At 40.2% G+C, this 15,507-nt stretch overlaps 1 protein-coding gene across 1 annotated transcript in view; it reads right to left on the reverse strand.

Annotated features, from left to right (window-relative positions):
• The window catches only part of LOC135056467 (interferon-induced protein with tetratricopeptide repeats 5-like), a 65,825-nt gene extending 51,017 nt beyond the window's left edge, over positions 1-14,808 (reverse strand). The window contains exon 1 of the mRNA XM_063961689.1: positions 14,729-14,808. Within this exon, the coding sequence (XP_063817759.1) occupies positions 14,729-14,733 (5 nt within the window). The 5' untranslated portion in view covers positions 14,734-14,808. The remainder of the gene's footprint in view (positions 1-14,728) is intronic.
• Between the last annotated feature and the right edge of the window lie 699 nt (positions 14,809-15,507).

Genomic DNA, 15,507 nt, shown 5'->3' on the forward strand with positions numbered 1-15,507 from the left:
CAAACTCTCCCAACTCTCCCACCTCACCGTTTCTTCAAATCAGGCTTGCCAGCTTTGCCAGTACAGGATAATGGAAAAAAAGGAAAGGAAAGGATCTGTCTTTGGTGCACAAAGATTTTAAAATATAACTTTTAATTGTTTTCATTAAAATGAATATAACATTGTATTATAACTAGAGATGTGCACCGGAAATTTTTCGGGTTTTGTGTTTGGCTTTGGATTCGGTTCCGCGGACGTGTTTTGGATTCGGACGCATTTTAGCAAAGCCTCCCTTAAAAAATTTTGTCGGATTCGGGTGTGTTTTGGATTTGGGTGGGGTTTTTTTTCAAAACCCCTTCAAAAACAGCTTAAATCATAGAATTTGGGGGTAATTTTGATCCTATAGTATTATTAACCTCAATAACCATAATTTCCACTCATTTCCAGTCTATTCTGAACACCTCACAATATTATTTTTAGTCCTAAAATGTGCACCGAGGTCGCTGGATGACTAAGCTAAGTGACCCAAGTGGCCGGCACAAACACCTGGCCCATCTAGGAGTGGCACTGCAGTGTCAGACAGGATGGCACTTAAAAAAATTGGCCCCAAACAGCACATGATGCAAAGAAAAGAGAAAAAGAGGTGCACTATGGTCGCTGGATGGCTAAGCTAAGCGACACAAACACCTCAATATCACAGGAATTATTTGTTCTAATCAATGGTATTATTGGTCCAAATCACTGGAAGAAAATGACAAAATCACAGGAATTATTCATTCTAATCAATGGTATTATTGGTCCAAATCACTGGAAGAAAATTACAAAATCACAGGAATTATTCGTTCTAATCAATGGTATTATTGGTCCAAATCACTGGAAGAAAATGACAAAATCACTGGAATTAAATGGCAGTAATATCGGGAATTATATCAAATGGCAGTACCACTGGACATATACGTTAGTGTCAGACAGGAAGGCACTTAAAAAAATAGTCCCCAAACAGCACATGATGCAAAGAAAAGAGAAAAAGAGGTGCAATGTGGTCGCTGGATGGCTAAGCTAAGGGACACAAACACCTCAATATCACAGGAATTATTCGTTCTAATCAGTGGTATTATTGGTCCAAATCACTGGAAGAAAATGACAAAATCACTGGAATTATTTGGCAAGATCACAGTAATTAATAATTATAAATCACTGATATTAATTGGTAAAATCTCGCTATCACCTGCCTAGTGAAGTGGAATCTATATGAGATTTTGTACCGGGGACACAATAACTTCATCAATTATCTAAATCCCAATGTACTAATGGCGGAAAATAGGCGCACGTCTAACAGCGCACTGATTATACTGAGAACTGATTATACTGATCACTGATGATACTACGGAGAACTGACACTGAACAGCGAGAACAGCACTGGACTATTGTACTGTAGTATACTGGTCCCCACAATGCAGCAAAGATATTGAGCACTGATCCGGAGAATAGAACTGAGTCTGACGCGGAGCTGCAAGATACAGCAATGGCCTACTGTACTGTACTACTATATATACTGGTGGTCACCAAAATACTGCACTGTACTACTATATACTGCTCACAACAATGCAGCACAGATATGGATACTAGAAGTGACACAGAGCTGCAAGATACAGCAATGGCCTACTGTACTGTACTACTATATATACTGGTGGTCACCAAAATGCTGCACTGTACTACTATATACTGCTCACAACAATGCAGCACAGGTACAGTATGGATACTAGAAGTGACACAGAGCAGCAAGATACAGCAATGGCCTACTATACTGTACTACTATATATACTGGTGATCACCAAAATGTTGCACTGCAGTGGCGCACCCAGGGGGGTTTCCGAGTACCCAGAAACCCCCCTCCACTAAAAAAAAAAAAAAAAAAAATTTTTTTTTTTTTTATTTAGCTGCATGAGTATTATTAATGACTGTCTAGCATCCTCTGCAGCCTGCTGTCTTCCTGGTGGCACTTGCAAGTGCAATAAAAGTTGACTTTATTTTAATTAAAGTACATATATCCATGTGCATACATATATACACATACATACATACATACATACATACATTTAAACACACACACACATATGATATACATGTATATACATGTGTATATATGTGTACTGTATGTGTGTGTACATATTATATATATATATATATATATATATATGTATGCATGTTTAATATGCTATGTATATGTGTATATGGGTTCACTACGATCTCCCGGTGACCAGCATACCTGCGCTGGGAGGCCGGCCGCCGGCTTACCGACAGTGTGGCGAGCGCAAATGAGCCCCTTGCGGGCTCACTGCGTTCGCCACGCTACGGGCTACGCGCGCCACACTATTCTATTCTCCCTCCAGGGGGGTCGTGGTGCCGGTATGCTGGTCGCCGGGAGCCCGACCGCCGGCATACTGAAGACCACCCGTGTATATGTATGTGTGTGTGTATGTATGTATATATATATATATATATATATATATGTGTGTAGATATATGTATGTATGTATGTATGTATATATGTGTATATATATATATATATATATACACACACACACACACACAGACACACTAGTTTTACGGACCCAGCATATACTGGGTCACCTCAGTCCCCACCCCCGTGATTGGCTCCGCCCAGTTCTGGAAACCCCCCCTTGCAAATCCTGCGTTTGCCACTGCACTGTACTACTATATAGTATATACTGGTCACACAACAATGCAGCAGATATTGAGCACTGATCAGGATACTAGAACTGAGTCTGACACGGAGCTGCAAGATACAGCAATGTCCTACTGTACTGTACTACTATAATATACTGGTGGTCACCACAATGCAGCACACTGAACACAGATATTGAGCTTTTCAGGCAGAGAACGTAGCCACGTCCTCTCCTTTCAATCTACAATGCATGAGTGAAAATAGCGGTGACGCGCGGCTCTTTATATGGAATACGAATCTCACGAGAATCCGACAGCGGGATGATGATGTTCGGCCTCGTTCGGGTTAACCGAGCAAAGCAGGAAGATCCGAGGCTGCCTCGGACCCGTGTAAAACACGCGAAGTTCGGGGGGGGGGGGTTCGGATCTCGACGAAACGAACCCGCTCATCTCTAATTATAACATGTTTTGCTGATTAGCTAGTATGCAAAATATTAAAACCACAAATAACAAAATGTGTGAAAGTATGACAACACTGTGAATTACAGAAGAAAAAGATCAAATAAACATAAATTCTTTAAAAAAACTGAGCATCTGTTTAGTGTCTGTTCTGTTAAATCTCTGTCCTGATATGTGTCAATATTGTTTTATAATTATTTTGTTTTTATATTCAACACTGACACAATTGTATTCAAATTGTTGCTTCAGTGCTTAGAAGAATGTCTCTGGCACAGAGCCCGAACTCTTTAGAGCTCAAATATGAGAATATGTGTTACAGCCTTAGACAATGTAGCAAGTTGTTCCTGCGTCTCACAGTATGTTATAATTCACTTGAATTTCCCCAAATCCACACTACATGTGTGTAACTTCCCTCTCATTGGTATATCAGGTCTATATGTGGATCTTTTATTGGCATATAATTATAATTTGTCTTTTATTTGTATTATCAGATCCCTATATAGGTTGTTAATGACATGCAGTTCCTAATATGATGCCTCTTTATACAGATTATCAGATGTTAATCCGCTCGCTTATAATATCACATTGCAGTGTCGGTTCGCCAATCACTTATAGTGTCAGGTGTCCGACTCATATCACAGGATCCCACATTCATTACCCAGTTATTATACACAGATATCCAATGATAGTGTATTATAGTATCACCTGACACATATAGTGTCAGGTGTGTCATATATGGTGTTGGGGGGGGGGGGGGGGGGGGTACGGTGATCCTATGGTATTTCTCACATATGAGATAATATATCAATTCACCTCTCACTTACAGTGTCAGGTGTTTAGCTCTGCCCCCTATATTATTTTGGTGGGAAATTCCATAGTTGAAATCCCAGAGGGTAGAGTTTAATTGTTCATGGGCATCAATCTCTTTATATCTATACTGTATAGCCAAGGTTTATTTCAATGGTGGTACAATAAAGCCTGTAACAGTCAGGGAGGGATAATTAGTTGTATATATAGCACTATATTTGCTTATACAGAATGTGTAGGGATTTTATATAGAAGAAATTCGAGACACAGTATTTGTAAATAGATAAATGATATCCCCATCAGTGTTAGCATGCCATTTACCAGGCTTAGTATATGTGACTAATACGAATATACTAATATCCTTAAGTTTCTATCCGAGGTCTAATCATATTATGCTGTGGTCAGGTATAAGAAGGACATTCTGCGGCTGGGCTGTGTCTGATCGGCTGCTATAATCATGCACAAATTACATTATACATAATACATTAATGTCTTTTTCTCTCTCCTGTTCACACATCAATTTAGATTGCTTTGCAGTCAACCACTGCAGGGTAAGGGTGTATATAGACTGTCCTTTTCCCTTGTATCACAAATAATCAATGTTATATAGTTATTTGGGATTATTTAAGCATGCAATCAGTCACATCGTAGCTCAGCAGTGTCAGTTCAAATTTTCCAATGTAGTGGCTCTGCACTTAAATGACACTTGTGTGTGCAGGTAACCCATGTAACACTTCAGCCAGGGTGTCATCTCAAATACCACATGCAGACTGCCTGACCCAGCTCGGATATGTGCTGTATATAGTTTATGCGGCCGGGCTCTTGCAGTATTATACCTTGTATCTGAGTCCCTCTCACTTTATAGACATCACACTATGATTGTGTAGTGCTAAACTGTATTATGCATTCTTCTATACTGAGCACATTAAATCTGATACATATTATTTATAATTAAGACAGAAGAAACAGACACGTAAGATGCTCAGATCCTACGTACGTTTCACATTTAGCTTCGTCAGGGTAACTCGAAGCGGTTACTGGAGTACCCTTTTATTCTGTCCGCTGCCAATCAGTATGTCCCGAGGGAGATTCAAACTTAATTGTATGTTAGGGTCCGTTAGGATTGAATATGCTTATAAAAAATGAAGTTCATAATGCCATTCAAAGTATGTAAAATTGCATTTTATTTTCCCTATGTAACTGGTTTTCCTATGAAGAGACATCGTGCTTTATGTGTAAAGAATTTTTATCATCCTCATTTTATTATACTATTTACGCTGTGAATGAAGGGCAGTGTCTCTCATTTAAAGGGAGCGTTCAGGCATCCAACCCACAGTAAATCTGGGCTTGTTAACTAGTATACATGAGAAATGATACATACATTATAATTCTTGGAGACCTTGATGTGTATTTAAATAATTACATAATAAAATGTTGCTTCACAAAATAATGCACATATGTATTCTACTTGAATTATTGAATAAATAAAAAAATGAATAAAGAAATATATAAAAATATAAATAAAAAGGACATCTTCATTACTGTATTCGTAATGTGTAGGTACAGTATATGTATATCTCTCCAAATATTTCTTATTACTCTATAATATCTGTAGCTACTCTCCTACCAAAAAGGAGCTCTACATATGCAGAGCAGTCCTATTGATTGCGATACAAGCACAAATAGCAAAATATTACAAAAATAATAATATTTGTAAACTCATAATTATACTCACTAATAGTGCATACAAAAAATGATTATGAAAATTCCTAAATTGTAATAATTTATTCTTATTAAGCATAGATATTCCTTAATTTAATTGTTCTTGTGAAATAAGTGTGCCAGAATATTATACAGGTAAGTCTATACCATCTTCTATATCAAGAATTATGATAATCTGTGTATGGTGGTACTATGCATGTGCTTAAAAAGAAGAACAGCTTGTGCACTGTGTAAAATAATGAAAAAAACAAAAACATAGAAGCTCAGATTAATGAGAACATTTTTGACTAAAAATTAATTGTATCACTTGTATTATTATATAAAGGTGTGTATTGGTCCTCTTGGTACCTTGAATATTAATTATGTAATGAAATTCACTAATAAAATGTGTGGTGATGGTGATTAGCAAACAAAACCATTGAAGTGTGTTACAGAGTAATTTACTTATAATATTGTCTTCTGTGACCTGAGCCTAATTAACATCTCTACACTCTAGATTTGGCTAGTTAGCATTTGAATAACCAAGCTCACATGGCCTCATCACTGATACAGCTAGCCCACATGCTGGGAAAGACACACCCACAGGTTGAATATACCTGAACACTTGAAATCAGAGCCCACACTCCCAAAACTACTGAGGCAGATGTACAGTAGCTGCACACAGCTGCAAAGCCTCCAGAAGCATGGATTGCTCATCACCAGGACCGATCTCCTTACTAAGGCTAAGTATTGTATACACATGGCTTAATGGCATAGAATAGTTAAATATGTGTTTGTGGCAAAGTAGTTGTGAAATGATTGGCATAGAATAGTTAAATATGTGTTTGTGGTAAAGTAGTTGTGAAATGATTGGCATAGAATAGTTAAATATGTGTTTGTGGTAAAGTAGTTGTGAAACGATTGGCATAGAATAGTTAATTTGGAAATACATTTGACTTTAAGGTTAATGGTACTTGTGCAATTATGTGTTTGTGATAATACTCTGTGAGGTCTGTGGTGGTAGTCAGAACATTAGACAATCTGTAGAATAGCATCTCTGGTATACATTTGTGGATGGTGATTTCTAACAGATTGTAGTGGTTTTGTATGGGGCATCTTGCTGAAGTATAGAAGTCAACGCATACTTCCTTTTGTTACTGTAGTCATGTGCTTGTAGCAATGGCATGCTGATATTTGTGGTTACTTGGTGATCTGGTCTTGTGATGGCTCATATGGACAGCATGAGATATGTGGTGATGATATTGGAAGGCTGGAATTAGTTGGTATTAAGCCTGAAAAGTTAGCATAATGTGGTACAGACCAGGATTGGCATATAATTACAGGCTACATTATATAGCATAGCCAGCATACAATATGCTCTGGTTATTGAGATACTGTGTTGGCTTGGAATTGTGAAATGTAATTAGATGGCTTAGAATTGTGAAATCAGCACATATACATTATATTGAAGCTTATACATTCTGGAATATAGTGGAGTCTTATGGCTTCTGCTATGTGACTATGGTCTAGCAGACAATGCCATGTGTTTGAAATTGCAAACTTAAAATGGCTGCTGGCATTCCCTTTTGAACCATATGTTACAGACTTTGGAATCATGGGAGTTTTCCCAAAATGGAATCTAGCTTCTGTCCCATGCGGTCTGTGGACCATGAAGTCACATGCTGCCACCCCCCCAAAACCAAACCAAAACCAATCCCCTAAGGTATTTCTCTAAGATATATATCTTTCCAATATATATCAATAAATCTAGGATTTAGCCGAGTGCTTTGAGAGATATCTCCCCAGTAATATATATATATATATATATATATATATATACATATATACACACACATACATACATTCTCACACTTATTTCATCCTGTTTCTTATATAGCTTAAATCTGTGAAACTATTATATGGTGACTTGCATTGTATTTGACCAATACTGTTTAATGATAAAAGTGAATTCTATGAGTAACAATTGTTTGTTGAAATACATTCTTATGTTTTACATTCTATATGACTGGCGTGCATTCTTCCATGGACAGAATATTCCTAATGATTTAAAGATATATATGTCTAGATGCAACCTCTGCGGGTTTGTTAATAAAAGGTACACAATTAGTGATGAATTATTATAAATCACTAAAAGGTTAAAATTATACATTTGCTTCAAAGATATGAAATATAGTAATATAATACAAGCAATAGAATCAGACAGAGAAAAGGAGGGGAATAGAACAGGAAAAAAGTATACCCCTTAGCATTACCCCTTATCAGTGTGTCACTGCAAAAAAAAATTTGTGCCAAAAAAGTGAAGAGAGGGAGGGGGAATAAAATATATATGATTATAAAGAGAAAGATTGAAATTCATCTATGAAGAAATATATAAGTATACCCAATATTGGAAATTGAATAAATGACTGATCACTGGGTTTAGGAAGTTGATGACCACCCAGTCCACATATATACATGTAGTTGTTGTATAAACATGTATAAATCCTTCCCCTATTGATTGGCTTTTGTAAATGATTATGAGTATAGATGTCAACCTTTATTCCCTATAGTTCATCATGTGATAATTCACATATAATTATAATGATTTGTCAGTAGAGATGTTATGGTTAGATGGTCACAAGGTAGAATAGTAAAAATGTATTCTTATTGTATATCGTATGATTCATTGTACTATGAGCTGTAGGGTATATTGCTAGAAGGCCCCATGGTAAGAAGGTAAGTATATATTCATGTTATATATGATGATTCATTGTACTATGAGCTATAGGGAATATTGTTTGAATGCTCCTAGGTAGGAAGGTGAGTATATATTCCTATTACATATGACAATTCCTCCTTCATATTTCTTCTTCTTATACCTGACAGCAGCATAATATGATTAGACCTCGGATAGAAACTTAAGGATATTAGTATATTCGTATTAGTCACATATACTAAACCTAGTAAATGGCATGCTAACACTGATGGGGATATAATGTATCTATTTACAAATACTGTGTCTCAAATTTCTTCTATATAAAATCACTACACATTCTGTATAAGCAAATATAGTGCTATATATTCAACATAATTATCCCTCCCTGAGTGTTACAGGCTTTATTGTACCACCATTGAAATAAACCTTGGCTATACAGTATAGATATAAAGAGATTGATGCCCATGAACAATTAAACTCTACCCTCTGGGATTTCAACTATAGAATTTCCCACCAAAATAATATAGGGGGCAGAGATAAACACCTGACACTGTAAGTGAGAGGTGAATTGATATATATTATCTCATATGCGAGAAATACCATAGGATCACCCCCCCCCCCCCATAGATAAAACACCTGACACTATATGTGACAGGTGATACTATAATACACTATCATTGGATATCTGTGTATAATAACTGGGTAATTAATGTCGGAACCTGTGATATGAGTCCGACACCTGACACTATAAGTGAATGGTGAACCGACACTGCAATGTGATATTATAAGCGAGCGGATTAACATCTGATAATCTGTATAAAGAGGCATCATATTAGGAACTGCATGTCATTAACAACCTATATAGGGATCTGATACTACAAATAAAAGGCAAATTATAATTATATGTCAATAAAAGATCCACATATAGACCTGATATACCAATGAGAGGGAAGTTACACACATGAATGTGTGAGAATTTTGGGAAATTCAAGTGAATTATAACATACTGTGAGACACAGGAACAACTTGTTACATTGTCTAAGACTGTAACACATATTCTCATATTTGAGCTCTGGAGAGTCCGGGCTCTGTGCCAGAGACATTCTTCTAAGCACTGAAGCAACAATTTGAATACAATTGTGTCAGTGTACAATATAAAAACAAAATAATTATAAAACAATATTGACACATATCGGGACAGAGATTTAACAGAACAGACACTAAACAGACGCTCAGTTTTTTTTAAAGAATTTATGTTTATTTGATCTTTTTCTTCTGTAATTCACAGTGTTGTCATACGTTCACACATTTTGTTATTTGTGGTTTTAATATTTCACACACTAGCTTATCAGCAAAACATGTTATAATACAACGTTATATTCATTTTAATGAAAACAATTAAAAGTTATATTTTAAAATCTTTGTGCACCAAAGACAGATCCTTTCCTTTCCTTTTTTTTCCTTTATCCTGTACTATGATATGATCTGTGGTAGCACCTCCTTGGAAACATGAACAATTGGTGATATACACAAATTAGGGGTTCTTTTCAATTTCTTTTCCTGTGCAACTGACCTCCCCCTCCACTTTCCCCTTTCTCTTTTGCAACTTTGACGGCAGACAGAGCAATACTTCGGGACGCTGTCCGAAAATTGGTAGTGCCCGAGGTCATTGTTCCAGTTCCGCCTCATCAGTGAAACAAAGGTTACTATTCAAACCTTTTTGTGGTACCGAAGCCGGATGGTTTGGTAAGGCCAATTCTTAACTTGAAATCTTTGAACCCTTATATTAGGGACTTCAAATTCAAGATGGAGTCTCTGAGAGTTGTTATCTTAGTTGTTATGGTGTCCCTGGACATCAAGGATACGTACTTCCACATTCCCATTTGGTCGCCGCATCAGGCCTATCTCAGGTTTGCACTGTTAGATGATCACTATCAGTTTCAGGCACTGCCGTTTGGTCTCTCCACAGCACCGAGGGTCTTCACCAAGTTGATGGCAGAGATGATGGTTCTCCTCCGGAAGCAGGGGGTGAACATAATTCCGTATCTGGATGATCTGCTGATCAAGGTATCATCCAGAGAGAAGTTGTTAAGATCCATTGCTCTCACTACACATCTGCTCAAGGAGCACGGTTGGACCCTGAACTTTCCAAAGTCTCATTTGGAGCCGACAAAGAGGCTGTCTTTCCTGGGGATGATCCTCGACATGGAGGTGCAGAGGGTGTTTCTACCAGTGGAGAAAGCGTTGGTGATTCAAACACTGGTCCGGGATATCTTGAAGCCTGCCCGGGTATCGGTACATCAGTGCATCTGCCTTCTTGGGAAGACGGTTGCCTCCTATGAGGTTCTGCAGTATGGAAGGTTTCATGCTCAATCCTTTCAGCTGGATCTCTTTGACCAGTGGTCGGAATCTCACCTACATATGCACCAGAGGATACGTCTGTCACCGAAAGCCAGGATTTTGCTCCTCTGGTGGCTACAACTACCACACCTTCTGGAGTGCTGAAAGTTCGGAGTTCAGGACTGGATCCTTCTAGCCATGGATGCAAGTCTAAGAGGTTGGGGAGCAGTCGCTCAGGGGAAAACCTTCTAAGGAAGTTAGTCAAGTGAAGAATCCCTTCTCCCGATAAACATCCTGGAGTTGAAAACCGTATACAACGGCCTTTTTCAAGCAGCACACCTTCTGCAGGATCGGGCTGTACAGGTGCAGTCGGACAATGTGACCACAGTGGCCTACATAAACTGACAAGGCGGCATGAAGAGCAGGGCTGCAATGTCAGAGGTGACAAGAATCCTCCTCTGGGCAGAAAGGCACACGGTGGTGATGTCAGCAATCTTCATTCTGGGAGTAGACAACTGGGAAGCGGACTTCCTCAGCAGACACGATCTCCATCCAGGAGAGTGGGACCTCCACCCGGAGGTGTTCGAGGAGGTAACTGGATGGTGGGGGTTCCTCACATAGACATGATGGCCTCCCGCCTCAACAAGAAGCTGCGGAGGTACTGTTCCAGGTCGAGAGACCCGTGGGCACAGGCGGTGGACACACTGGTAATACCGTGGGTGTTCACGTCAGTGTATGTGTTCCTTCCACTTCCTCTAATTCCAAAGGTTCTGCAACTTAGAAAAAGAACAAAGGTTCTGGCAATCCTCATTGCTCCGGACTGGCCAAGGAGGACTTGGTACGCGCATCTGCTGGATCTACTGCTGGAAGATCTAAGGCCCCTTCCTCTTCAAGAGGATCATCTACTGCAGGGGCCATTCGCTTATCAAGACTTACCGCGGCTACGTTTGATTGCATGGAGGTTGAGCGCCAGATCTTAGCTCGGAAGGGTATTCCGAGCTAGGTTATTCCTACTCTGATACAGGCTAGGAAGGGGGTAACGTCTAAACATTACCATCAAATTTTGAAAAAACATGTGTCTTGGTGTGAATCCAGGAAATTTCCTGTGGTGGAGTTTCAACTAGGACGTTTTCTCCTTTTCCTGCAAGCAGGTGTGGATATGGGCCTGAGATTGGGCTCCATCAAGGTCCAGATCTCAGCTTTATCCATTTTCTTCCAATAACAATTGGCTGTCCTCCGTGAGGTTCAGACCTTTTTGAAAGGGGTTCTGTACATCCAGCCTCCCTTTGTGGTGCCAATGGCACCATGGGATCTTGCTGTGGTATTAAATTTCCTTGATTGGTTTGAGCCTCAGTTCCTACAGTTCCTACAGATTGATTTGAGCCTCTACAGGAGGCTGAAATCAAATTTCTCACGTGGAAGGCGGTCACTTTGTTGGCCTTAGCTTCTGTTCGACGCGTGTCAGAATTGGGGGCATTGTCCTGTAAAAGTCCCTATCTGGTCTTCCATGAAGATAGGGCGGAACTCAGGACTTGTCCGCAGTTCCTTCCTAAGGTTGTGTCAGCTTTTCATATCAACCAACCTATTGTGGTGCCAGTGGCTACTGACTCCTCAATTGCTTCAAAGGCCTTGGATGTTGTGAGGGCTTGGAAGATTTATGTGAAGAGGACGGCTCGTCATAGAAAATATGACTCTCTGTTTGTCCTCTGTGATCCCAAGAAAATTGGGTGTCCTGCTTCTAAGCAGTCGATTTCATGCTGGATCAGGTTCACCATCCAGAATGCAAATTCTATGGCAGGATTGCCGTGTCCAAAATCTGTTAAGGCCCACTCTACTCATAAGGTGGGCTCTTCCTGGGTGGCTCCCGGGGTGGCTCGGCTATGCAGCTTTGCCGAGCAGCTACTTGGTCCGGGTCGAACACGTTTGCTAAGTTTTACAAGTTCAATACTTTGGCCTCTGATGACCTTAGGTTTGGTCAAGCAGTTTTGCAAGAGCCTCCGCGCTCTCCCTCCCATTCTGGGAGCTTTGGTACATCCCCATGGTACTAATATGGACCCCAGCATCCTCTATGACGTAAGAGAAAATAGGATTTTAATTACCCACCGGTAAATCCTTTTCTCGTAGTCCGTAGAGGATGCTAGGCGCCCGCCCAGTGCTTCGTTTTCCTGCAGTGGTTATTTAGTTCAGTACTTCCTGGTTCCTAGGTAAGTTCTGCGTTCTTTACTGTTTCAGCTGTTGCTGAGTTTTCCGGCATGTTTGCCGGATTTGCCTTGTTGTGTGAGCTGGTATGAATCTCGCAACTATCTGTGTAATTCCTTCTCTTGAATTATGTTGTCTCCTCGGGCACAGTTTCTAGACTGAGTCTGGTAGGAGGGGCATAGAGAGAGGATCCAGCCCACACTGTTAAACTCTTAAGGTGCCAATGGCTCCTGGTGGAACGGTCTATACCCATGGTACTAATATGGACCCCAGCATCCTCTATGGACTACGAGAAAAGGATTTACCGGTAGGTAATTAAAATCATATTTTCTTAAACCACCACTGCTCCATTAATTACTGCGCTGATCGCTCTGGCTGGATTCATTGTTCATCCACCCCAAAACAATAATCTAGATACGCCCCTGCCTGTGAGCATTACTACTGTGTAGCACAAGATTTATATATCGAATACTAATGTGTGGCATAATGTGCTATAAAAGGCATTACTGCTGTGTGGCATATCGCGAATAAGGGGCTCTATTGTGTGATATAATGTGTGGCATAATTTTTAAGTTTATTTTTTTTGGTATTGGGGAAGGAGGGGGGAGTGGTGGGTGCCAAATTACTGCCTCGCCCTGGGTGCCAAAAATCCTAGTTTTGGCCCTGCTTACAACATTTGTGTTCCAGTCCATTCACTAACTGCATATTGTGCTGAATAATAATAATACAGTTATGTCCTCTTTTAGCCACATAACTAAATAACAGCATCAAATCTAAGACAGAATTGGTGCAAGTGATTTTTTTAAAGTGCAATTAATCACAACAGTTCTACATTGCTTCCAGATCACTGTCATCATATACTGTATGCATTTAAAAACACTAAATTAAAAATGATAAAATATTACATAAAATAACTACTTAGAGGGTGGTATTCAATTGGCTGGTTTACCACAGCTAATTGATTCGCTGGGGGCTATTCAATTACCCCGATACCTAGCTCTAATCAGGCCTCAGTCACCCGAAGCATAATCTGCTATAAGCAGCCCTCTGACCTGGCGATAACGTATAGGTCCCACAAGGGGCGTTTTAAGAGAGGAGGGGACCCACGTGCAGCCTCCGTCGCAGGCCCCCTCCTCTCTTGCAGCAGTAGACTCTGTTATAATGCCAGAGTCTACTGTGCATGCGCAGGTCTCCGAGAACATGGCGTCCACTCGGAAATGGTCGCAGCGGCCATTTTCTGATTGATTTTTGTCTGCAGTGCAGGGCCACCATCGTGGGACTCTGGAGGGTTAAGTACAGGGCTTAAAGTGGTCCTGGTGAGATAGTAAAACTCATGGAGGAGGACCATGGAGGCACCAGGACCTGAGGAAGGAGTAGGTGGCTGCAGCTCATCTACAACACTAGTGCAGCATGTATCATCGATTGATGCAGATGATGGGGTGGGCTTTTCTGTTAGAATTACTGTGCAGGGCAATAGAGATGGTGGAACTAGCTCCCCAAACCATTACAGGTGGTGGAACTCAGTGCCACCTCATTTCCCCCCACTTTAACCCCTGGTTAAGTAACATATATGGGTGCAGTGTGTGCAGTGGTGGCCTCCCACACACACAACACCAATTATAGAAATGCCTATGGGTCCCACATCCCATGTGTTATCGCACGAAAACAGGACATTTTTCTCCCGGGGAAAAAAAAACAAGCTTTAATTGAATAGCCCAATAATTGGTCAATAATTACCATCGATCAGCCCAGTTTATTGGGGGGGGAAATTATCGGGCTAAACTGAATACCAGCCAGGATGTGGGAAAATCATAAAGGAAATTTGTTATATTTACCATACCTCATTCTGTCATGTGCTGTGTCTCCACACTCAGCTCTGCAGTAAGATAACAGGATAACTTGTCAGTGATGTGGGAATGCACTGCAGTGCTTACTATGACACTAGCTGCTTATATAGTCTGTTGGATAGTATTGGGAGGAGGAGTACAGTAGACAATAGATGGAGAAACGAAAGTCAAGGAACATAAAGAGGAGAAATCAAAACTATGGAAGAGGAGTCAAGGCAGAATGAAAACTCATGTAATGTGGATAGAGAAACAGAAAGGGTGAGCAAGCTGTAAATATTACTGACAGAATCTTAAGCAAAGTTTTTAAATCCATCTACTTGGAAAACTCACAAGTGACCTCACCGCTGAGCAGAAAGTTCCCACCATTGGTTACAATGGAGCGCATAGGCGCTAGATTGTAACACTGCTGTGTGCCGCCTGTCAGTCAGTACAGGAGCACACAGCCGATCAGAAGGGTGCCACAACGTGGCGCTCCCTGATTGGCTGAAGAAACCCACTTAGACATAAGTCAGAGGGGGTTTCTGGCATTCGGGGAAAGGGGACCCATGTGAAAACATGGGTCCCCTTTCAGTGCGAGGATCGGGTCTCCGTTTTTTTATTTTTATCAAGTACGTGGATTACAACTGGATTATCCGAGGAGCCATCAACACAGGATTTGGTGAGTATAATTTATTCAACAGGTACACCATGGATTCTACTGGACAAGAGGACCGACCTGCGTGGGGACATAGGTAAGTATGTATGTATGTTGGCGTGGATGGATGCATTAAAG

The sequence above is a fragment of the Pseudophryne corroboree genome, chromosome 3 (assembly GCF_028390025.1).
Source record: "Pseudophryne corroboree isolate aPseCor3 chromosome 3, aPseCor3.hap2, whole genome shotgun sequence".
NCBI lineage: Eukaryota > Metazoa > Chordata > Amphibia > Anura > Myobatrachidae > Pseudophryne > Pseudophryne corroboree.